A 27,018-nucleotide genomic window follows, 5' to 3' on the forward strand; every position below is an offset into this window, starting at 1 on the left:
GAAGTCGACCCTACAGAAAATACGAGAAGCCAGGTCTCATCCGGGATTTTGATTGGTGCCCTCTTTACAACACGTTTGCAAGGTCAGCCAATCGTATATCTCAAACACAATTCTATGCCAAGTGTTGCTGGGTATACAACATAAAAACAACAGAATTTAAAACCCACATCAACTAGCAGCTTCAACGGCAGACACGGTCAGTGATTTTCCTTTGGATACGCAAAAGGTAGACAGCTAATGTATGACATTATGGAGCAGCTCTTTTAAATCGACGATAAATGATTTTACCTACTGCAATATAGCTGGCTTTGTTGTTGTCGTGCATTTTCCCGTCGCTTGGGACTTGGGCTGCCAAGTGACAACAACCGAGGCAGCCTTCAACTTTGTGATAACTGCAAAGCTAATGACAATATACAAATTATCCCGGAAATATAAATTATATATAGAGTGCATCAACTTTAAGCTGTATTTAACTCTTGTTGTTTCAATGCTTACCATTTTTACCGTGTAATATCTCGTCATTGATTTCTGCACAACGATGCGGTCATTGTTTTGTCTGCGTAGTGGTGCGTCGTCGCAGCAGGAGTTTGCGATTAACTGACAAGTGATTTGCTGTGCTGCTTTCCAAAAACATTTTGTAGACCGATTTGTATTTAGTCTGGAGATTATCAATGCATGAATTAGGTCAGGGGTGGGGTGGGGGGCTTGTCTGGACATGTTGACGTGCATTAATTTCATTGGCACATCAAAATGAATTGAAACGTTATTTTATCATTTTAGGTGTCTGCATAATTTTTTTTTATTCGCACGCATTTCCGCTGCTCCAAATCCACTTTTTAAAACAATGGCAACTGACTGCGAGGCATGGCTGAACGCTAACCCCCTTGGTAAGTTATCTTTACCAGTCTAGTCTGTCTGGACTTTTGATGCGGAAGTAGCTCAGTGATTACTGGTGACTCTAACTTGCAGTGACTGCAGCGGTTTCTGTAACCACTGATCATGATGTGTATTCTGCTGGCCTTACATTTTATATAGCCAAGAATAACATAATGCATTATATTAAATACACACACTATCACTTTAAAACTATGTTTATAAGACAATTAGTGCATTGTGAACATCAAATGACCTTATAGTTACCCATAACCTCTGTCATGAAATATAACATCTGCAAATAGAGTTTGTTCTGGTAAATCAGTCAAACTGCCTTCTTACCTTGTCTTCCACCACCTCTTTCACCCCCTGCCAACAGACGCAGATGATCTGAGTGACTCTTTCCTATCGGGTGAAGAGGAGAACGGCATTATCACCAAAAACATCAAGAATGAAATAAATGGCAACTGGATTTCAGCACCTAACAGTATCCACGAGGCCCGTCTCAAAGCCAAAGCGAAGAGGAGGCTGAGGAAGACTTCTTCTAGAGACTCTGGGAGAGGGGACTCGTTTAGCGAGAACGGGGACCCCTCCCGGGGTACTAATGGCACCGTACCCCCCACCAGCCCCAAGAGCAAACTGCTGGACAGGAAGTCTCGGGCAGGGAAGGGAAGAGGACTTCCAAAGAAAGGTATGGGGAGTTATGTCTGTTAGAAACATATATAATGTTAAATGGAAGGGAAGAGGACTGTCAGAGAAACATATATAATGTTAAATGGAAGGGAAGAGGACTGTCAGAGAAAGGAATGGGGAGTTATGTCGATGTTAGAAACATATATAATGTTAAATGGAAGGGAAGAGGACTGTCAGAGAAAGGAATGGGGGAGTGACTATTTATGTGGTTATGTAATGAAGTGTTGTTAACAGGCCTACTTGTGATAACGTGATGTCGCTAGGGAAGGTAAGGCCTTTGAAGCCTACCAAAGACCAGTAATGGGGCGTTAACATTTATAGGATAATGTAATACCTAACAGGTTTAATACTGTTGCTGCATTACTTGATAAGCAACAAGTTAGTCTGTTAGTGTTTTGAGTGAAAATATGCTTCAAGGAATAACCCATCATTGCCTACAGAGTTACAATGTTGTGTGTCCTAGTCTTGCGTGACCAGAGATCACACCATATTCTTGTTGGCTGGAATCAAGGCTACTCATGATCTAGTCCCCAAGAGATCTCTCTCTGTCCCTGCCTCTCCAACTGCCAGCCCAGTAGTAAACCGATTAGCGTGTTTAAAAAAAAATGGCAAGGTGAGGCTGATCTGATCACACTCACTTATATTAACACAACTCTTATCTCCTTTTGGCGTCCATCCGCTGAATACTTTTTTTTTACTGATAGAAGTTTCCACTAGACCTATGACCTATGACCTTGAAGGTGACTGACTTTGTAGATGATTTGTGGGTGATGTAAGATCCTTCCTGGAGTCAAAAATAAAGAAAAGATAAGATATTTAAATCATATCACTATTAGAGGCTCCATAATTCAGCCCATTATGATATCTAACCAATGGCTATTTGTCTAACAGATCTGGATAACTGAAACAAGATTGTGCATTTGTCCAAGGACATGCAAACTAGGCAATAACAATAAAGTAGCCTAGATGACAAGAGCATGGCGGTTTGTTGTAGATGACATCCCCTTCCCATTGTGGCCAACATCTCCAACTAGCTTGGCTTGTTTACCAATGACATGATTGACTCCTTTTAAATCTTATAGTTGCATGCATATTAATCTTCAGTGTGATCAGCTATTTACTACTTTGTAATCACCTTATACATAACTGCTGAATTGTCATGCATGTACTACTGGAGAGGAAGCTGCTTCTCAGCAGAGTCAAAGTGTGTGTCCCAAATGGTACCCTATTTTTAGCCAGATCCCTATGGGCCCGGTCAAAAGTAGTGCACTACATAGGGAATAGGGTGTCATTTGGGCTGTAGTCAGAGCAGCTTGCCATACCGCCAGCTGTCCGTCCTCTGGTCGCATATTGACAGTGACTTTCAGAGTAAGAGTGCTGATAAAGATCAGTGTAGCCTTTTTAGATCTTAATGGATATGATTATGTGGAAAGGTGGGAATCTGATCCCAGATCAGTACTCATGCTCTGAGACACCTTTTGAACTGGTTGGTTCAGTTCTTATCTGATTAAATGAAACTGCAGTGTCTTTCTTGGCCTTTGTCAGTCCCCATTGCCAAAATAACATCTTGCAGAAGCACAGTACAGTTAGTTCAGAAGCACAGTTATTTTCTGATAGGAAGGAGCCTTATTGTCTTGGCACAGACGTATTTGAGTTATGTAACCAAAGAACGGTGCCATGATGTCAATGTAAATGCCTGGGCTTCTGTCCCAAATGGCAACCTATTCACTATAGTAAAGGGAGTAGGGTTCCGTTTGGAACACAGTCTAGGTCCCGCTGTGGTTTAGGGGCTCCTGTAAAAGTTAGTGGTGTAAGGTTTTGGAAGCGTAACCGAAACTATTCTATGGGTGGAATCTCTCAGGGCAACAAGGGTAATAGGTACATGTTCCGGAATCAGCCATGGCACAGACAACATTCTAAAGGGGCAAAGCTATATACAGGCGGAATGTAACACACACACACACACACACACGCTGGGTGGGACTTATAGGAGGGTGGGGGGTTTAAAACATGTAGGCCTAGACAGGCTGAGCTGCTTTGGAAATGGCTCTCTTCTTAAATAGACTGGCAATCTGTTTCTACAGAGCCACCAACAGATGTGGCTTTGTGTAACACTTACTTACTAATGAGGAATGACCCCTTTTTTAAAATGTGTGGTCTGTCACCAGTTGAGCCTTTAAAGTGCTATCCATTCTGACAACACACACTATATAGGAAGTGTCATATCGAGGAAGGGGGTATTGTTGTGCTCCCCTTATCTGTACCCCTGTATAGTTAGGCCAGTTCCTGTTTGTAATGTTTCATATTGGCTTCCTCAATCAGTAGTGCCTCTGTCTGCCTGTGGTATTTTGTGACGTATGTTCTCTCTTTCTGGAGAAGGTGGTTTTCAGTGTTTCACTTCAGTTGTATTGGAGACATCCTGTCTCAAGCACAGAACGCTGCTGTGTGTGTGCCATGCTGTATATTGTACTGTTGATCTTCTTTCCTTTGTCAGCACAGTGTTTGTGTGGGCTGCATTGTAATGTCAACCCGCTGCAGGTGACCACATATCGGCTACTGGATAGTAGTATGTTTTTGAAAGCTCTGGGGTGATTCAGATCTAGGATCAGCTTGCCTTCCCTAAATCCTAACCTTAACCCTAAGAGGGGGAAATGCGAAACTGACCCTAAAACCAATGTCTAGGGATGACTTCACCTTAATCTGAGCAATGCGTCAACAGTAGCCCCTTTTTATAACACACATTGCTGATTAAAGGAGCATTCTGTGGCTATTTTTATACTGAACAAATATATAAACAATGATTTTACGGAGTTACAGTTCATATAAGGACATCAGTCAATTGAAATAAATCATTAGGCCCTAATCTATGGATTTTACATGACTGGGCAGGGGTGCAGACATGGGAGGGCATAGGCCCACTGGCTGGGCAGGGGTACAGACATGGGTGGGCCTGGGAGGGCATAGGCCCACTGGCTGGGCAGGGGTACAGACATGGGTGGGCCTGGGAGGGCATAGGCCCACTGGCTGGGCAGGGGTGCAGACATGGGAGGGCATAAGCCCACTGGCTGGGCAGGGGTACAGACATGGGTGGGCCTGGGAGGGCATAGGCCCACTGGCTGGGCAGGGGTGCAGACATGGGAGGGCATAAGCCCACTGGCTGGGCAGGGGTACAGACATGGGTGGGCCTGGGAGGGCATAGGCCCACTGGCTGGGCAGGGGTGCAGACATGGGAGGGCATAAGCCCACTGGCTGGGCAGGGGTGCAGACATGGGAGGGCCTGGGAGGGCATAGGCCCACTGGCTGGGCAGGGGTGCAGACATGGGAGGGCATAGGCCCACTGGCTGGGCAGGGGTGCAGACATGGGAGGGCCTGGGAGGGCATAGGCCCACTGGCTGGGCAGGGGTACAGACATGGGAGGGCATAGGCCCACTGGCTGGGCAGGGGTGCAGACATGGGAGGGCATAGGCCCACTGGCTGGGCAGGGGTGCAGACATGGGAGGGCATAGGCCCACTGGCTGGGCAGGGGTACAGACATGGGTGGGCCTGGGAGGGCATAGGCCCACTGGCTGGGCAGGGGTACAGACATGGGTGGGCCTGGGAGGGCATAGGCCCACTGGCTGGGCAGGGGTACAGACATGGGAGGGCCTGGGAGGGCATAGGCCCACTGGCTGGGCAGGGTGCAGACATGGGAGGGCATAGGCCCACTGGCTGGGCAGGGGTACAGACATGGGAGGGCATAGGCCCACTGGCTGGGCAGGGGTGCTGACATGGGAGGGCATATGCCCACTGGCTGGGCAGGGGTGCAGACATGGGAGGGCATAGGCCCACTGGCTTCCCAGTGAATCAGAATGTGTTTTCCCCACAAAAAAATACTTTATTACAGACAAATACTACTCAGTTTCATCAGCTGTCTGGGTGGCTGGTCTCAGATGATCCTTTAGGTGAAGAAGCTGTATGTGGAGCTCCTGGGCTGGTGTGGTTACACGTGGTCAGCGGTTGTGAGGCCTGTTGGGCGTACTGACAAATTCTCTAAAATGACATTGGAGGTGGTTTATGGTAGAGAAATGAACATTTAATTCTCTGGCAAGAGATCTGGTGGACATTTTGGCAGTCAGCTTCCCAATTGCACACTCCCTCAACCTGAGACGTCTGTAGCATTCTGTGTGACAACTGCACATTTTAGAGTGGATTTTTATTGTCCCCAGTACAAGGTGCGTCTGTGTAATGGTCATGCTGCTTAATCAGCTTCTTGTTATGCCACAACTGTCAGGTGGATGGATTATATTGGCAAAGGAGAAATGCTCACCTCACAGGGATATAAGCAAATTTGTGCGAATGGTAAACATGGGACCAACACTTTGCATGTTGCTTTTTATATTTCTGTTCAGTATATGTGGCTATTTCTATGCTTCCTGTTAAGTTTTGGGCTATGGAAAAGACTTCAGTGGTTTAGATGGAACAATGATTCTCTACACTATACTTGTTTTGTCGCAAACTATTTTAGCAACCAGGAAATGGCGGCGCGATTTCTGCATATTGCATCTTTTAAATCGCACTGCCAGATTATAATATTTTTTAACGTTTTGCTACGTACAGATTATTTTGCACCATGAAACTGTTTCTGTTTTGAAAACATCACAGGCATTGTCCTTGTTCTTTGTCAGGTGGGGCGGGGGGCAAAGGGGTGTGGGGCCCACCTGGAGAAGTGTACGACCTGGAGGAGGTCGACGTCAAAGACCCCAACTATGACGAAGCTCAGGTATTGGACCATTTTTATATTGGACCTATGACCGTCTGAGTTAGGGTCCTAACCATATTGTACCTGAGTTTTACCTGCCCATGAGAACTCAGGGCCTTAAGTAAACCATACAAGTTGTTTTGGTATCCAGTCTTGATCGGCTTCATTGCTCTGCTTTCTGGTGTCTACAGGAGAACTGTGTGTATGAGACGGTGGTTCCTCCACTGGAGGAGGGGGCCTTTGAGAAGACGCTCACTCCCATCGTACAGGAGTACTTTGAACACGGCGACACCAATGAAGTAGCGGTAGGTTCATTTCAACAGAGTTCTCTGTAGGGCTAACTAGTGCTTTTAATGTCCTAAACACTGGTGGACCTGCTTCTGCCTTTTTATCTGACAGTAGACAGAGTTAATTCTGAAGGATGTTCTCTGATTTGACCCCACTCCCTCTTCTTGGCCAATTCTCTCTCTCTCTCTCTCTCTCTCTCTCTCTCTCTCTCTCTCTCTCTCTCTCTCTCTCTCTCTCTCTCTCTCTCTTCTCTCTTTCTCTCTCTTTCTCTCTTCTCTCTTTCTCTCTTTCTCTCTTTCTCTCTTTCTCTCTTTCTCTCTTTCTCTCTCTTTCTCTCTTTCTCTCTTTCTCTCTTTCTCTCTTTCTCTCTTTCTCTCTTTCTCTCTTTCTCTCTTTCTCTCTTTCTCTCTTTCTCTCTTTCTCTCTCTTTCTCTCTTTCTCTCTTTCTCTCTTTCTCTCTTTCTCTCTCTTTCTCTCTTTCTCTTTCTCTCTTTCTCTCTTTCTCTCTTTCTCTCTATGACCGACTCTTTATTCCATCTGACCAAAACCCATCCCCCTCTCTCCCCTCCGTAGGAGCTCCTGGGTGAACTCAACCTGGGCTCCATGTCTAGCGGGGTGCCCATGCTGGCTGTGAGCCTGGCCCTGGAGGCAAAGGCCAGCCACAGAGAGCTGACGTCCAGGCTGTTGACGGACCTGTGTGGCCGCGTGCTGAGCCGTAGCGACGTGGAGAGCTCCTTTGACAAGTTACTAAGGGAGCTGCCTGACCTGGTGTTGGACACACCTGGAGCCCCTCAGGTAGTGTGTGTGATATCGCGCCATCTAAGAATAGAAGTGTTTGGGTGTATCTGTGAAAATCTCTAATTGACCGTGGAGGCCAATGTGTTGGACCGTGTGCCCTTGTGAATGTTTGAGTGACTTAGCAGGCGCACTGCAGTGTGTATATGTGGTGTCTTTTATGCTTGTGCTGTGCTTCTGTGTTCTGTTCTGCATGCAAACTGGACCAGTCTATCTCAGAACAGAACGCATGTGTTCTGTTTGGAAATTCTATATGCGGGTCATAAAATAAGAGCTTTACAGTTACAATAGCCATCTGACCGTTCCAATCTACTGTAAAGTCAACAGACGTACTGTTCAAACATGGTATTTATTAGGGATCCCCATTAGCTGTTGCCAAGGCAGCAGCTACTCTTCCTGGGGTCCAAACACATTAAGGCACTTACATCACATATAATACAACACATCATACAACATTATTACACCACTACACATCTACAATACAACATGTATAATACCACCATACAACAATATTACACCACTACACATCTACAATACAACATGTATAATACCACCATACAACAATATTACACCACTACAATACAACATGTATAATACCACCATACAACAATATTACACCACTACACATCTACAATACAATATGTATAATACAACAATATTACACCACTACAATACAACATGTATAATACCACCAGACAACAATATTACACCACTACAATACAACATGTATAATACCATCATACAACAATATTACACCACTACAATACAACATGTATAATACCACCATACAACAATATTACACCACTACAATACAACATGTATAATACCACCATACAACAATATTACACCACTACAATACAACATGTATAATACCACCATACAACAATATTACACCACTACACATCTACAATACAACATGTATAATACAACAATATTACACCACTACAATACAACATGTATAATACAACAATATTACATCACTACAATACAACATGTATAATACCACCATACAACAATATTAAACCACTACACATCTACAATACAACATGTATAATACCACCATACAACAATATTACACCACTACACATCTACAATACAACATGTATAATACCACCATACAACAATATTACACCACTACAATACAACATGTATAATACCACCATACAACAATATTAAACCACTACACATCTACAATACAACATGTATAATACCACCATACAACAATATTACACCACTACACATCTACAATACAACATGTATAATACCACCATACAACAATATTACACCACTACACATCTACAATACAACATGTATAATACCACCATACAACAATATTACACCACTACAATACAACATGTATAATACCACCATACAACAATATTACACCACTACAATAAAACATGTATAATACCATCATACAACAATATTACACCACTACAATACAACATGTATAATACCACCATACAACAATATTACACCACTACAATACAACATGTATAATACCATCATACAACAATATTACACCACTACAATACAACATGTATAATACCACCATACAACAATATTACACCACTACAATACAACATGTATAATACCACCATACAACAATATTACACCACTACACATCTACAATACAACATGTATAATACCACCATACAACATTATTACACCACGACAATACAACATGTATAATACCACCATACAACAATATTACACCACTACAATACAACATGTATAATACCACCATACAACAATATTACACCACTACACATCTACAATACAACATGTATAATACCACCATACAACAATATTACACCACGACAATACAACATGTATAATACCACCATACAACAATATTACACCACTACAATACAACATGTATAATACCACCATACAACAATATTACACCACTACACATCTACAATACAACATGTATAATACCACCATACAACAATATTACACCACTACAATACAACATGTATAATACCACCATACAACAATATTACACCACTACACATCTACAATACAACATGTATAATACCACCATACAACATTATTACACCACGACAATACAACATGTATAATACCACCATACAACAATATTACACCACTACAATACAACATGTATAATACCACCATACAACAATATTACACCACTACACATCTACAATACAATATGTATAATACAACAATATTACACCACTACAATACAACATGTATAATACCACCAGACAACAATATTACACCACTACAATACAACATGTATAATACCACCATACAACAATATTACACCACTACACATCTACAATACAACATGTATAATACCATCATACAACAATATTACACCACTACAATACAACATGTATAATACCACCATACAACAATATTACACCACTACAATACAACATGTATAATACCACCATACAACAATATTACACCACTACAATACAACATGTATAATACCACCATACAACAATATTACACCACTACAATACAACATGTATAATACCACCATACAACAATATTACACCACTACACATCTACAATACAACATGTATAATACAACAATATTACACCACTACAATACAACATGTATAATACAACAATATTACATCACTACAATACAACATGTATAATACCACCATACAACAATATTAAACCACTACACATCTACAATACAACATGTATAATACCACCATACAACAATATTACACCACTACACATCTACAATACAACATGTATAATACCACCATACAACAATATTACACCACTACAATACAACATGTATAATACCACCATACAACAATATTAAACCACTACACATCTACAATACAACATGTATAATACCACCATACAACAATATTACACCACTACACATCTACAATACAACATGTATAATACCACCATACAACAATATTACACCACTACACATCTACAATACAACATGTATAATACCACCATACAACAATATTACACCACTACAATACAACATGTATAATACCACCATACAACAATATTACACCACTACAATAAAACATGTATAATACCATCATACAACAATATTACACCACTACAATACAACATGTATAATACCACCATACAACATTATTACACCACTACAATACAACATGTATAATACCACCATACAACAATATTACACCACTACAATACAACATGTATAATACCATCATACAACAATATTACACCACTACAATACAACATGTATAATACCACCATACAACAATATTACACCACTACAATACAACATGTATAATACCACCATACAACAATATTACACCACTACACATCTACAATACAACATGTATAATACCACCATACAACATTATTACACCACGACAATACAACATGTATAATACCACCATACAACAATATTACACCACTACAATACAACATGTATAATACCACCATACAACAATATTACACCACTACACATCTACAATACAACATGTATAATACCACCATACAACAATATTACACCACGACAATACAACATGTATAATACCACCATACAACAATATTACACCACTACAATACAACATGTATAATACCACCATACAACAATATTACACCACTACACATCTACAATACAACATGTATAATACCACCATACAACAATATTACACCACTACAATACAACATGTATAATACCACCATACAACAATATTACACCACTACACATCTACAATACAACATGTATAATACCACCATACAACATTATTACACCACGACAATACAACATGTATAATACCACCATACAACAATATTACACCACTACAATACAACATGTATAATACCACCATACAACAATATTACACCACTACAATACAACATGTATAATACCATCATACAACAATATTACACCACTACAATACAACATGTATAATACCACCATACAACATTATTACACCACTACAATACAACATGTATAATACCACCATACAACAATATTACACCACTACAATACAACATGTATAATACCATCATACAACAATATTACACCACTACAATACAACATGTATAATACCACCATACAACAATATTACACCACTACACATCTACAATACAACATGTATAATACCACCATACAACAATATTACACCACTACAATACAACATGTATAATACCACCATACAACAATATTACACCACTACACATCTACAATACAACATGTATAATACCACCATACAACATTATTACACCACGACAATACAACATGTATAATACCACCATACAACAATATTACACCACTACAATACAACATGTATAATACCACCATACAACAATATTACACCACTACACATCTACAATACAATATGTATAATACAACAATATTACACCACTACAATACAACATGTATAATACCACCAGACAACAATATTACACCACTACAATACAACATGTATAATACCACCATACAACAATATTACACCACTACACATCTACAATACAACATGTATAATACCATCATACAACAATATTACACCACTACAATACAACATGTATAATACCACCATACAACAATATTACACCACTACAATACAACATGTATAATACCACCATACAACAATATTACACCACTACAATACAACATGTATAATACCACCATACAACAATATTACACCACTACACATCTACAATACAACATGTATAATACAACAATATTACACCACTACAATACAACATGTATAATACAACAATATTACATCACTACAATACAACATGTATAATACCACCATACAACAATATTAAACCACTACACATCTACAATACAACATGTATAATACCACCATACAACAATATTACACCACTACACATCTACAATACAACATGTATAATACCACCATACAACAATATTACACCACTACAATACAACATGTATAATACCACCATACAACAATATTAAACCACTACACATCTACAATACAACATGTATAATACCACCATACAACAATATTACACCACTACACATCTACAATACAACATGTATAATACCACCATACAACAATATTACACCACTACACATCTACAATACAACATGTATAATACCACCATACAACAATATTACACCACTACAATACAACATGTATAATACCACCATACAACAATATTACACCACTACAATACAACATGTATAATACCACCATACAACAATATTACACCACTACAATAAAACATGTATAATACCATCATACAACAATATTACACCACTACAATACAACATGTATAATACCACCATACAACATTATTACACCACTACAATACAACATGTATAATACCACCATACAACAATATTACACCACTACAATACAACATGTATAATACCATCATACAACAATATTACACCACTACAATACAACATGTATAATACCACCATACAACAATATTACACCACTACAATACAACATGTATAATACCACCATACAACAATATTACACCACTACACATCTACAATACAACATGTATAATACCACCATACAACATTATTACACCACGACAATACAACATGTATAATACCACCATACAACAATATTACACCACTACAATACAACATGTATAATACCACCATACAACAATATTACACCACTACACATCTACAATACAACATGTATAATACCACCATACAACAATATTACACCACGACAATACAACATGTATAATACCACCATACAACAATATTACACCACTACAATACAACATGTATAATACCACCATACAACAATATTACACCACTACACATCTACAATACAACATGTATAATACCACCATACAACAATATTACACCACTACAATACAACATGTATAATACCACCATACAACAATATTACACCACTACACATCTACAATACAACATGTATAATACCACCATACAACATTATTACACCACGACAATACAACATGTATAATACCACCATACAACAATATTACACCACTACAATACAACATGTATAATACCACCATACAACAATATTACACCACTACAATACAACATGTATAATACCATCATACAACAATATTACACCACTACAATACAACATGTATAATACCATCATACAACAATATTACACCACTACACATCTACAATACAACATGTATAATACCACCATACAACAATATTACACCACTACACATCTACAATACAACATGTATAATACCACCATACAACATTATTACACCACTACAATACAACATGTATAATACCACCATACAACAATATTACACCACTACAATACAACATGTATAATACCACCATACAACAACATTACACCACTACAATACAACATGTATAATACCACAATATTACACCACTACAATACAACATGTATAATACCACCATACAACATTATTACACCACAACAATACAACATGTATAATACAACAATATTACACCACTACAATACAACATGTATAATACCATCATACAACAATATTACACCACTACACATCTACAATACAACATGTATAATACAACAATATTACACCACTACAATACAACATGTATAATACCACCATACAACAATATTATACCACTACAATACAACATGTATAATACAACAATATTACACCACTACAATACAACATGTATAATACCATCATACAACAATATTACACCACTACACATCTACAATACAACATGTATAATACAACAATATTACACCACTACAATACAACATGTATAATACCACCATACAACAATATTATACCACTACAATACAACATGTATAATACCACCATACAACAATATTACACCACTACAATACAACATGTATAATACCACCATACAACAATATTACACCACTACACATCTACAATACAACATGTATAATACCACCATACAACAATATTACACCACTACAATACAACATGTATAATACCACCATACAACAATATTACACCACTACACATCTACAATACAACATGTATAATACCACCATACAACAATATTACACCACTACACATCTACAATACAACATGTATAATACCATCATACAACAATATTACACCACTACAATACAACATGTATAATACCACCAGACAACAATATTACACATCTACAATACAACATGTATAATACCACCATACAACAATATTATACCACTACAGTACAACATGTATAATACCACCATACAACAATATTACACCACTACACATCTACAATACAACATGTATAATACCACCATACAACAATATTACACCACTACAATACAACATGTATAATACCACCATACAACAATATTACACCACTACACATCTACAATACAACATGTATAATACCACCATACAACAATATTACACCACTACACATCTACAATACAACATATATAATACAACAATATTACACCACTACAATACAACATGTATAATACCACCATACAACAATATTACACCACTACACATCTACAATACAACATGTATAATACAACAATATTACACCCCTACAATACAACATGTATAATACCATCATACAACAATATTACACCACTACAATACAACATGTATAATACCACCATACAACAATATTACACCACTACACCACTACAATACAACATGTATAATACAACAATATTACACCACTACAATACAACATGTATAATACCATCATACAACAATATTACACCACTACAATACAACATGTATAATACCACCATACAACAATATTACACCACTACACATCTACAATACAACATGTATAATACCATCATACAACAATATTACACCACTACAATACAACATGTATAATACCACCATACAACAATATTACACCACTACAATACAACATGTATAATACCACCATACAACAATATTACACCACTTCAATACAACATGTATAATACCATCATACAGCAATATTACACCACTACAATACAACATGTATAATACCATCATACAACAATATTACACCACTACAATACAACATGTATAATACAACAATATTACACCACTACAATACAACATGTATAATACAACATTATTACACCGCTACAATACAACATGTATAATACCACCATACAACAATATTACACCACTACAATACAACATGTATAATACCACCATACAACAATATTACACCACTACACATCTACAATACAACATGTATAATACCATCATACAACAATATTACACCACTACAATACAACATGTATAATACCATCATACAACAATATTACACCACTACAATACAACATGTATAATACAACAATATTACACCACTACAATACAACATGTATAATACAACATTATTACACCGCTACAATACAACATGTATAATACCACCATACAACAATATTACACCACTACAATACAACATGTATAATACCACCATACAACAATATTACACCACTACACATCTACAATACAACATGTATAATACCACCATACAACAATATTACAATACAACATGTATAATACCACCATACAACAATATTACACCACTACACATCTACAATACAACATGTATAATACCACCATACAACAATATTACACCACTACAATACAACATGTATAATACCATCATACAACAATATTACACCACTACAATACAACATGTATAATACCACCATACAACAATATTACACCACTACACATCTACAATACAACATGTATAATACCATCATACAACAATATTACACCACTACAATACAACATGTATAATACCATCATACAACAATATTACACCACTACAATACAACATGTATAATACAACAATATTACACCACTACAATACAACATGTATAATACAACATTATTACACCGCTACAATACAACATGTATAATACCATCATACAACAATATTACACCATTACACATCTACAATACAATATGTATAATACAACAATATTACACCACTACAATACAACATGTATAATACCACCATACAACAATATTACACCACTACACATCTACAATACAACATGTATAATACCACCATACAACAATATTACACCACTACACATCTACAATACAACATGTATAATACCACCATACAACAATATTACACCACTACACATCTACAATACAACATGTATAATACCACCATACAACAATATTACACCACTACAATACAACATGTATAATACCATCATACAACAATATTACACCACTACAATACAACATGTATAATACCACCATACAACAATATTACACCACTACACATCTACAATACAACATGTATAATACCACCATACAACAATATTACACCACTACAATACAACATGTATAATACCATCATACAACATTATTACACCGCTACAATACAACATGTATAATACCACAATATTACACCACTACAATACAACATGTATAATACCACCATACAACAATATTACACCACTACACATCTACAATACAACATGTATAATACCACCATACAACAATATTACACCACTACACATCTACAATACAACATGTATAATACCACCATACAACAATATTACACCACTACAATACAACATGTATAATACCACCATACAACATTATTACATCACTACACATCTACAATACAACATGTATAATACAACAATATTACACCACTACACATCTACAATACAACATGTATAATACAACAATATTACACCACTACAATACAACATGTATAATACCACCATACAACATTATTACAGCACTACAATACAACATGTATAATACCACCATACAACAATATTACACCACTACACATCTACAATACAACATGTATAATACAACAATATTACACCACTACAATACAACATGTATAATACCACCATACAACAATATTACACCACTACACATCTACAATACAACATGTATAATACAACAATATTACACCACTACAATACAACATGTATAATACCACCATACAACATTATTACACCACTACAATACAACATGTATAATACAACAATATTATACCACTACAATACAACATGTATAATACCATCATACAACAATATTACACCACTACACATCTACAATACAACATGTATAATACCACCATACAACAATATTACACCACTACAATACAACATGTATAATACCACCATACAACAATATTACACCACTACAATACAACATGTATAATACCACCATACAACAATATTACACCACTACACATCTACAATACAACATGTATAATACCATCATACAACAATATTACACCACTACACATCTACAATACAACATGTATAATACCACCATACAACAATATTACACCACTACACATCTACAATACAACATGTATAATACCACCAGACAACAATATTACACCACTACAATACAACATGTATAATACCATCATACAACAATATTACACCACTACACATCTACAATACAATATGTATAATACAACAATATTATACCACTACAATACAACATGTATAATACCATCATACAACAATATTACACCACTACACATCTACAATACAACATGTATAATACCACCATACAACAATATTACACCACTACAATACAACATGTATAATACCACCAGACAACAATATTACACCTCTACAATACAACATGTATAATACCATCATACAACAATATTACACCACTACAATACAACATGTATAATACAACAATATTACACCACTACAATACAACATGTATAATACAACAATATTACACCACTACAATACAACATGTATAATACAACAATATTACACCACTACAATACAACATGTATAATACAACAATATTACATCACTACAATACAACATGTATAATACAACAATATTATACCACTACAATACAACATGTATAATACCACCAGACAACAATATTACACCACTACAATACAACATGTATAATACCACCATACAACAATATTATACCACTACAATACAACATGTATAATACCACCATACAACAATATGCGTTGGTCTGTACCTTTGTCTTTTCACAGTCACCGCTGTTCCAAAAGGTGTATTTTTACCTGTTTTTTTTTTGTGTCTGATTCTACTGCTTAGGTCAGTTACCTGATGTGGAATAGAGATCAAATCAAATGTATTTATGAAGCCCTTCTTACATCAGCTGATATCTCAAAGTGCTGTACAGAAACCCAGCCTAAAACCCCAAACAGCAAGCAATGCAGGTGTAGAAGCACGGTGGCTAGGAAAAACTCCCTAGAAAGGCCAGAACCTAGGAAGAAACCTAGAGAGGAACCAGGCTATGATGAGTGGCCAGTCCTCTTCTGGCTGTGCCGGGTGGAGATTATAACAGAACATGGCCAAGATGTTCATAAATCACGGCCAGGTGGACTGGGGACAGCAAGGAGTCATTATGCCAGGTAGTCCTGAGGCATGGTTCTAGGGCTCAGGTCCTCCGAGAGAAAGAGAGCATACTTAAATTCACACAGAACACCGGATAAGACAGGAGAAGTACTCCAGATATAACAAACTGACCCTAGCCCCCTGACACAAACTACTGCAGCATAAATACTGGAGGCTGAGACAGGAGGGGTCGGGAGACACTGTGGCCCTGTCCGATGATACCCACGGACAGGTCCAAACAGGCAGGATATAACCCCACCCACTTTGCCAAAGCACAGCCCCCACACCACTAGAGGGATATCTTCAACCACCAACTTACCATCCTGAGACAAGCCCGAGTATAGCCCACAAAGATCTTCGCCACGGCACAACCCTAGGGGGGCGCCAACCCAGACAGGAAGATCACGTCAGTGACTCAACCCACTCAAGTGACGCACCCCTCCTAGGGACGGCATGAAAGAGCACCAGTAAGCCAATAAAAGTAACAAATTGAACGGTAGTAAAATAACAATAGCGAGGCTATATACAGGGGGTACCGGTTAGTCGAGGTATTATGTACATGTAGGTAGTTATTAAAGTGACTGCATAGACAATAACAGAGTAGCAGCAGTGTAAAATGTCTTGTGGGGTATGCATTAGAGGTCGACCGATTTATTGGAGGACCAAAACAAATCCCATACCAGTTAATCAGCCAACAATTTTTTTTCTCATTTGTAATAATATTTACAACAATCCTGAATGAACAATGAACACTTTTTATTATAACTTAATACATAAATAAAATCTATTTAGTCTCAAATAAATAATAAAACGTGTTTAAATAATGCAAAAGGTGTTGGAGTAGAAAGTAAAAGTGCAAAATGTGCCATGTAAAAAAGCGACTGTTTAAGTTCCTTGCTCAGAACATGAGAACATATGACATCTGGAGGTTCAATATTCCCAGTTAAGAAGTCTTAGGTTGTAGTTATTTATAGGAATTATAGGACTATTTCTCTCTATACCATTTGTATTTCATATACCTTTGACTATTGGATGTTCTAATAGGCACTTTAGTATTGCCAGCCTAATCTCAGGAGTTGATAGGCTTGAAGTCATAAACAGCGCTGTGCATCAAGCATTGCAAAGAGCTGCTGGCAAACGCAGTAAAGTGCTGAATGAATGAATGCTTACGAGCCTGCTGCTGCCTACCACTGCTCAGTCAGACTGCTCTATCAAATCATATACTTAATTATAATAAACACACAGAACTACGAGCCATTGGTCATTAATGTGGTCAAATCCAGAAAACTAAGCGTTTATTCTTTCAATGAAATATGGAACCGTTCAGTATTTTATCTAACGGGTGGCATCCAGTCTAAATATTGCTGTTGCGTTGCACAACCTTCAATGTTATGTCATAATTATGTAAAATGCTGGCAAATTAGTTCACAGTTCGCAACGAGCCAGGCGGCCCAAACTGTTGCATATACCCTGACTCTGCGTGCAATGAACGCAAGAGAAGTGACACAATTTCCCTAGATAATATTGCCTGTTAACACTAATTTCTTAACTAAATATGCAGGTTTAAAAAATGTACTTCTGTGTATTGCTTTTAAGAAAGGCATTGATGGTTAGGTACAATTGTGCTTTTTCCACGAATGCACTTTTGTTAAATCATCACCCGTTTGGCGACGTTGAAGTAGGCTGTGATTCGATGATACATTTACAGGAACCGCATTGGTTATATGCAACGCAGGACAAGTTAGGTCAACACATGGTTGATGATATTACTAAATTAACTAGTGATTATGTGAAGATTGCTTATAAGCAAAGTTTAATGCTAGCTAGCAACTTAACTTGGCTCCTTGCAGCCACAAGGTCCTTTTGACACTGCACTCGAGTAACAGGTGGTCAGCCTTCCATGCAGTTTCCTCGTGAATTGCAATGTAATCGGCGTCCAAAAAGGCTGATTACTGATTGTTATAACTTGAAATCGGCCCTGATTACTCGGTCGACCTCTAGTATGCATGGCTGTCCGAGCTGTGTGCTAGGAGTTTTTAAACGGACACCTTGGTACATTCAGCTTGTCAACACTTCTTACAAAAACAAGTAGTGATGAAGTCAATCTCTCTTCCACTTTGAGCCATGAGATTGACATGCATATTATTAATATTAGCTCTCTGTGTACATTTAAGGGCCAGCCGTGCTGCCCTGTTCTGAGCCAGCCGTGCTGCCCTGTTCTGAGCCAGCCGTGCTGCCAGCCGTGCTGCCCTGTTCTGAGCCAGCCGTGCTGCCCTGTTCTGAGCCAGCCGTGCTGCCCTGTTCTGAGCCAATTGTCATTTTCCTGTCCCTCTTTGTGGCACCTGACCACAAGACTGAACAGTAGTCCAGGTGTGACAACTAGGGCCTGTAGGACCTGCCTTGTTGATAGTGTTGTTAAGAATGCAGAGCAGCGCTTTATTATGGACAGACTTCTCCCCATTTTAGCTGCTGTTGTATCAATGTGTTTTTACCATGACAGTTTATTCATTACAAGATGTGGGAATGATTTGTCCCAGATACAATGCTTTTTGTTGTTGGTGTCACTACTGTGTGGGATGTATGTTGTTGTACTGTACCCTGTGTGCATAACAGAGCTGGGTTCAAACAGTATTTCAAATACATTTGCCTTAGAGTGCCAGGTGGACAAGGTTTGTGCGTTCCGTTCCACTGCGCCAGGCAAGCTCAATCAAGCCCAGTTGAAGAATTCTCAACCAGCTTCACCTGGAATGCTTTTCCAACAGTCTTGAAGGAGTTCCTGCAGTTTTTGCTGCTTTAATTCATTCTGCAGTCCACCTCATCCCAAACCATATCAATTGGTTTGAGGTTTGGTGATTGTGGAGGCCAGGTCATCTGATGCAGCACTCCATCACTCTCCTTCTTGGTTAAATAGGCCTTACACAGCCTGGAGGTGGTTTGGGTCATTGTCCTGTTGGAAAAACAAATTATAGTCCCACTAAGCGCAAACCAGGTGGGATGGCGTATTGCTGCAGAATGCTGTGGTAGCCATGCTGGTTAAGTTTGCCTTGAATTCTAAATAAATCAGACCGTCACCAGCAAAGCACCATCACACCTCCTCCTCCATGCTTCACGGTGGGAACCACACATGTGGCGATCATCCGTTCACCTACTCTGCGTCTCACAAAGACACGGCGGTTGGAACCAAAAATCTCACATTTGGACTCATCAGACCAAAGGACATGTTTCCACCGGTCTAATGTCCATTGCTCGTGTTTCTTGGCCCAATAAGGTCTCTTCTTATTGGTGTCCTTTAGTGGTTTCCTTTCAGCAATTCGACCATGAAGTCCTGATTCACACAGTCTCCTCTGAACAGTTGTCTGTTACTTCATTTATTTGGGCTGAAATTTCTGAGGCTGGTAACTAATCAACTTATCCTCTGCATCAGAGGTAACTTTGGGTCGTGCTTTTCTGTGGCGGTCCTCATGAGAGCCAGTTTCATCATAGCGCTTCGTTATTTATTTTATTTAACTAGGCAAGCCCAGTTAAGAACACATTGTTATTGACAATGACTACACTTGAAGAAATGTTAAAAGTTCTTGACCTTTTCCTTATTGGCTGACCTTCATGTCTTAAAGTAACGATGGACTGTTTTCTCTTTGCTTATCTGAGCTGTTCTTGCCATATTATGGCCTTGGTCTTTTACCAAATAGGGCCATCTTCTGTATACCACCCCTAGCTTGTCACAACACAACTGATTGGTTCAAAAGCATTAAGAAGAAAATAAATTCCACAAATTAACTTTTAACAAGGCACACCTGTTAATTGAAATGCATTCATGTGACTACCTCATGAAGCTGGTTGAGAGAATGCCACGAGTGTGCAAAGTTGTCAAGGCAAAGGGGGGCTACTTTGCAGAATCTCAAATATAAAATATATTTTGATTTGTTCACCACTTATTTTTTTTATTACTACATGATTCCATATGTGTTATTTCATAGTTTTGATGTCTTCACTATTATTCTACAATGTAGAAAATAGTAGAAATATAGAAAACCCTTGAATGAGTAGATGTATGGAAACTTTTGACTGGTACTGTATATATTTACTGATAGCCAAGGGACACTCAGTCATAATTGACAAATTACGCATTTGTGTTTAATGAGTCCTCCAGATCAGAGGCAGTAGGGCTGACCAGGGATGTTCTCTTGATAAGTGTGTGAATTGGACCATTTTTCTGTCCTGCTAAGCATTCAAAATGTAACGAGTACTTTTGGGTGTCGGGGAAAATGTATGGAGTAAAAAGTACATTATTTTCTTTAGGAATGTAGTGGAGTAAAAATCGTAAAGTACAAAACTAAAGTTGTGCCTAACAGTATTTTTACTTCGGTACTTTACACCACTCAATAACACTGTGGTACTGTTTACTGTAGATAAAAAGAAAGCGATGGTGAGTTTCAGCTCTTTTCTTTCTGTTCTCCCCGTCCACACAGAGCAGACATGCGATCTCTCGCCTCATTGTCTCGGCAGCGCCAGGCACAAAATGCTAGCTCAGCGTAGGAGGCTGATACAAGGGTTATTTATCATCCCTCCCTCTCTCACGTGTCTGTCCTCCTACTCTCTCTCTCTCTCTCTCTCTCTCACTTCCCTGCAAGGCCACCCTCTCTCTGTTCTTCCCCCTGACTGTGCAGTCTCTTTCTCTCTCATTCCTCTCTTTCCAGACTGGTTCTGGTCAGATGAGTTTGGGGCTCTCTTGTCTGCACAGACACAATGGCTTGTTAGCAACAGGCTTTGTCCAGTTTGTCCTGTCCAGAACAGCAAGGCCAGCTCGTTCTCTGGCTTTTCTCATCCCCGTCACGCTCGCTCTCATATCTCTGACTCATGTCAACAAACACTGCCACTGTCACCTCATCCCAAACAACAAGTGTTTATGCATCCATCCAGCCTCTGGGCTCTCCATTGGCCTACTTTGATGCTAAATGTAAGTGATGTGTTGTCTATTTGCCTCTGCAGTAATTCATTATAAAAATGTGTGTATTGTACTATAATGGTTTATGGCTGTGCAGTTACACTTACATGTGTTCCTGATGCTTCATTTCCAAATGGATTACATTATTCTGCAGGCAGGATATTTCAGGCCCATGGGCTATTTGGCAACAGTTCAGTCTGTCCTCTTTATTTTGATTTCTTTGTTGGCAGAGCTAACTTCCTGTTCTGTTGTTTTGGGTGGACCAGAGAGAACAGTGTTCGAGACCAGTGTGTGTTAACAGTGTTTTCTTTTTGTCTTTCAGCTCGTCGGCCAATTCATTGCCCGGGCTGTCAAAGACCAGATCCTCTCCAAGAGCTACTTAGAAGGCTACAAGGGGAGAGTCGACTGTGTCCATGCAAGGTATGTGTTGGTGTCCTTATTAAACACGAAACGCCTTCTCGCATTTCTATGTGGTATGATCATGGAGATGTTGAGGGGGTTTACAGTATACCCTTATAGGCACAACCAGGTCTGGGAGGCTCACAGAGATCTACAATACTCCATCAAAGATTCAGTTTTCAACTCCATACCAGTTTTTCAACTCTACTGTAAAATTGCCTGCTCCGTGGGAAAATGTGTGGAGTTTCAGGAAATTAGCTTTAAAATGGCAAAATGTTCTCTCCGATCCAGAGGGTTTTAAAATGTTCTTTCCCAGGTCTTGAGACTTAGAATGCACTGCAGCAATCGTAATAAAAACATGTTTTATCACACTCTCTAACGTTGGAGTTGTGTTCTGATATTGAGGGGTCCCTGATGAATTTGCTATCATAAAAGGGGTCCCCCAGCTCCAAAAAGTTTGGGAACCCCTTGAGTTATGTTGTGTTTCGCCTTGTAATTTGGTGGGCGGATTCACAGAGACCAATGAGTGAAGCTTTTGGGGGAGTGTCATACATGGATTACAGACTAGTTGGTGGCTTGTTAGGCAGAGTTTACGTAATTAAATGTCTTTGTTCTATGAATGCATTGACAGAACTTGAGGGAAATCTAATACATCCCGAGGGATGGTTTATGGGAGTTTGGAATGAGAGGGTATAAACCAGGGCAGCAGAATTCATGACTAAGGGAAGGATAATTCCATGAACGAGGGAGGTAGAGATGGATGATTGACTGAATGATGACAGCGTCCACACTGACGTGCCGCCATGTTTTTTCCCATATAGGGCGGCCTTGGACCGGGCGGCGGTGCTGTTGAAGATGGGTATGGGCGGCCTGCGCATCGACAACCTCTGGGGAACAGGTGGGGGTCAGAGACCTGTCACCCAGCTCGTCAGAGAGGTGAGACCTGCTCATTTTATAGAGGACGGAACGAGCTGCTTGTCAGGTGTGTTCTCTATGCTCTGTCCTTTGTCTGCCAGCTATTTAAATCCTGTCTGTGCTGTTCTCCAAATTAAGTTATTGGATTGTAATTTCATTGAGCTTTCACTATGAAAGGGTGAGGTCATCAAGACCTGCTTTAGTTTAACTGACGTCTCCAGTGATCACATGATATCGACTCGTCCATTACGGCTACTCGGAGGTACATGCCACCCTTCACGTGAATATCTCAGCCGTTGCTGAACTATGTCTTAGGGAATAGGAAGAACACATGAAACTATCTATGAGCGGGCCTTTTTGTTGTCATCGATGAACCTCAGGTGTACAATGGGCATACATTGACTTTGGATATCCCCTTTTCTCTACTTGTATCAGATGACCCTGTTGCTGAAGGAGTATCTTCTGTCTGGAGACAACAAGGAAGCAGAGAGGTGTCTGAGAGAACTGGAGGTGCCACACTTCCACCATGAGTTTGTCTATGAGGTAACTCACGGCATCCGTTGTCTAGTTTTTCTTTCCCCAGTTTTCATGTTATCTTGTATGAACGTATTACCTGTAGGTGCATTGGAAATGTACTCTCTGTTGGAGGGTTGTTTTGCTTGAGAATATCAAACTGACATACTGAATTTTCCTTAGTTGATTGTAAGAAAAGTTATTCATCTTGTCTTCCTATTATCAATAGGCCATAGTCATGGTCCTGGAATCCAAAGGGGAGAAAACGTTCAAAATGGTTCTGCAGCTGCTGAAGTTTCTGTGGGTGTCCTCCATCATCACTGTGGACCAAATGAGAAGGGTGAGCTTGAGTGCCACCTGGTGGTAACATTATACTACTGCAGTGCATATGGCGCCACCTGGTGTTCAAACTATTGTGGGTCGAGAACCAATGGGATATATAATACTTTTTACCTAAAATCAACTGCATCTCCTTGTTTACCATTGATGTGATCTATAAAATGTTCCACACGTATTTTTTTCATTGGAATTACATTGAAAGTCACTGTTTACATAATTATCTTGTTTGCAGGGATACGAAAGAGTTTACATGGACATAGCTGAAATCAACATCGACGTCCCTCGTGCGTACTTCATCTTGGAGCAGTTTGTCGACAAGAGTTTCAGTGCTGGCTTCATCTGTGAAAAGCTGAGGGATCTTTGTCCTAGTCGGTAAGTATCTTTTTAATTTGCTATTTTTGTTTCTCTCTCACACACATCCATGTTTTAAGATTGATGGAGATGTACTGATTTTGGCTATTTTCACAGGGGCCGGAAGAGATTTGTGAGCGAGGGGGACGGCGGTCGCTTCAAATTGGAAAGCTACTGAGAAGCCATTTTGTGCCAGAGATGTTCCGCTAAACTGAAGCTACTTTTTTACTATGATCCATGTCAGTTGTTTTCCTTAACAGAGAAAGAATGTACATAAAAAATAAAAAAAAATGCGTAAAATCGCACTTTGTTCTTTAGTTGAAGAAAAGTTAGACGATACACCCATTTAAGGTGTTTGAGTATACATGTATAAGCTAAAAACCCAGAAAGTGCCACACCTCAACGAGTCATTCCATGTTGTTTTTAGATTTTCTCTTTATTTCACTGCCACTCCTTTCTTGTTCTAGATGAAAGTGTTTGTACAAGAATTAAACTGGTTTGTGTATAAAGCTTTTTAATGAAAAGGGGGGACAGATCGTTGGTTCGAAGCAACACCTTCCCTCACCAGCTGCTGTCTGTTTCTAGCCTGGTTTCAAGATCTGTTTGTGCTGTTTTACACAACTTCTATCATAGGAATTTGGGCAAGATGGCACAAACAGATCTGGGTACCAGACTAGTCTATGCTGTGCTTGACTTTTTTTTTTTTTTAATTACTCAAGGCAATTAATAAAAAATAAAGTTAAGAGATTGGGAACAAGTTTGCGATCATTTCACAACAAAATGGTGTCCAGAATGTTTATTTTTATATTTGGGGAACACTGTTGTGAAATGTACCAAGTCTTAATTGCTCCATGATTGTCAAAAGTTCCAATAAATTGCTATACAAAATGTTTGCTATTGTCAAT

At 38.7% G+C, this 27,018-nt stretch overlaps 1 protein-coding gene across 2 annotated transcripts; it reads left to right on the forward strand.

The window, feature by feature from the left end:
- The first annotated feature begins 50 nt into the window (after positions 1-50).
- Positions 51-27,001, forward strand: LOC110485622 (programmed cell death protein 4). Of its 2 annotated transcripts, none has more exons than XM_090204384.1 (12): positions 51-196; positions 781-887; positions 1,253-1,564; positions 6,231-6,325; positions 6,496-6,609; positions 7,166-7,387; positions 23,919-24,016; positions 24,817-24,931; positions 25,346-25,453; positions 25,653-25,763; positions 25,995-26,134; positions 26,231-27,001. In XM_090204384.1, exons 2-12 carry the CDS (start codon positions 845-847, stop codon positions 26,289-26,291), a joined length of 1,419 nt encoding a protein of 472 aa, XP_090060510.1. In that variant the 5' UTR covers positions 51-196; positions 781-844; the 3' UTR covers positions 26,292-27,001. The 2 variants fall into 2 exon arrangements, with proteins under 2 accessions (XP_090060510.1, XP_090060511.1); XM_090204385.1 differs by having other exon boundaries at positions 94-226.
- Positions 27,002-27,018: the final 17 nt, after the last annotated feature.

The sequence above is a fragment of the Oncorhynchus mykiss genome, chromosome 17, assembly GCF_057628025.1.
Source record: "Oncorhynchus mykiss isolate SJ-2025 chromosome 17, ASM5762802v1, whole genome shotgun sequence".
In the NCBI taxonomy this organism is placed as follows: domain Eukaryota; kingdom Metazoa; phylum Chordata; class Actinopteri; order Salmoniformes; family Salmonidae; genus Oncorhynchus; species Oncorhynchus mykiss.